The sequence below is a fragment of the Egretta garzetta genome, unplaced genomic scaffold (genome assembly GCF_000687185.1).
Source record: "Egretta garzetta isolate BGI_Z169 unplaced genomic scaffold, ASM68718v1 scaffold473, whole genome shotgun sequence".
Lineage (NCBI taxonomy): Eukaryota > Metazoa > Chordata > Aves > Pelecaniformes > Ardeidae > Egretta > Egretta garzetta.
The window spans coordinates 821,375-822,890 of NW_009259319.1; the positions used below are offsets into that span (position 1 = coordinate 821,375).

A 1,516-nucleotide genomic window follows, 5' to 3' on the forward strand; every position below is an offset into this window, starting at 1 on the left:
AGGGCAACAAATGGATTTTCATCCTGTACACTCGGGCCAATTACTTAATAATCGATTCAATTTCAGTTTCATAAAGTTTGAGAGTTTTTTTCCCCCCCGAACTGAAAACTTTGTCTCTTATTTACTACAGAGCTTAGTTATCTTAACTACGGTTGGAGAAGCAAAAATTGATTACCTTGTGATTTAGTAAAAAAGTGACATTTGGTCAGTGCCACACTTCAGAATTAAAAAGAGTTCTGTCAGGGGAAATGGCTGATGTCACTTCTCCCTAGCATAGTTGAAGACATCTTTTCAAAAACTGACTATATTGACCAAAAATCTTAGAATGAATATTAAAAATATTACAAATAAACCTAGCCAGGGGATGCAAAAAGAGGTAGAAAACATTTCAGATGAAAGTACACAAGATAAATATATTTACATATAGATACATATAAGTATAAAAACATTAAAAACCAGCCATCACCCCCATAAAACTTACAACTCTGCTTAACTTCACACGTTCCAAATATTTACACTGACTTCAAAAAGAGCCACAATAGGGTGCAAAATTAAGCATGACTTTACATATTTTGCAGAGTAAGTAATACAGCATTATAAAAATCACTTTGTTCAAATTCTGGCTCTTTTAAACAACTTTTTGTATGCTTTCATTTAGTGATGTTCCTTTTTGCAATAGCTTCTCTGATTTGACGATCAAGTTCACTTACAATATGGTCTTCATGATTATATACTCCTGTTCTCAAGAGGGTATCCCTCTCTTCTATCAGACGAGAGAGATAATCATCCATATTCTCATTTAATTTTCTAGAGTGAAGACTATCCACTCTACCAACAGAATTATCTCTAACATCTTGCAATTGCTTTCTTTCTTCTTCTTGTTGCTTTAGCCTGATGTTGATAAAATGGAAAGAATCAGAGGATGAGCCATATTAAAAACTGCCCTGGCTATTTTCATATTAAGTCTTTAAGTTATTTACTTAATCTACTCAAGTAGTTAGTAAAATAAAGAAATCTATAAAAGGTAACAAACTATCCTCTCTCTAGGGAAAAAGAACTATAAGTAAAAGAATTGTTAATATACTACTTAAATTCTAACAATACCTTTTCTATGTGCACACATAACTATAACACTTGCTACCAAGGCTCCAATTTTGATAATGCAAACAGCACTCAAATTAAAAGGGTTCAACATACAGAACTATCGTGGACAGTTTTTGGAGGACAACATTAGATAGATTTAAAATTGTGATGTATTAAAAATACAAATAGTATGCGCCTCTCTTCTTAATGCAGCAGTTATCCTTAAAACCGAAGGTTTAAAATAGAAAAAAGCCTGGTGCTGTACAACTACAACCATAATAAAAACCACTGTGGCCTTAAACATAGATTTTTCTATATGACAATACTGTTGCGTTTTACAAATGTGCAATTTTTACCTAAGGGACCACATAATCTTGATTTTACCAAACCTTCTTCTGTTTTGAGGCAGACAGCATGAAAAGAGGGAGGAAGC

At 32.9% G+C, this 1,516-nt stretch overlaps 1 protein-coding gene across 4 annotated transcripts in view; it reads right to left on the reverse strand.

Moving 5' to 3' along the window:
• Positions 1 to 392: 392 nt before the first annotated feature.
• The window catches only part of CEP120 (centrosomal protein 120), a 33,400-nt gene continuing 32,276 nt past the window's right edge, over positions 393 to 1,516 (reverse strand). For all 4 annotated transcript variants that reach the window (XM_035892100.1, XM_035892101.1, XM_035892098.1 and 1 more), the window contains one exon: positions 393 to 891. In XM_035892100.1, coding sequence (XP_035747993.1) covers positions 651 to 891 — 241 coding nt within the window. In that variant the 3' untranslated portion in view covers positions 393 to 650. The remainder of the gene's footprint in view (positions 892 to 1,516) is intronic.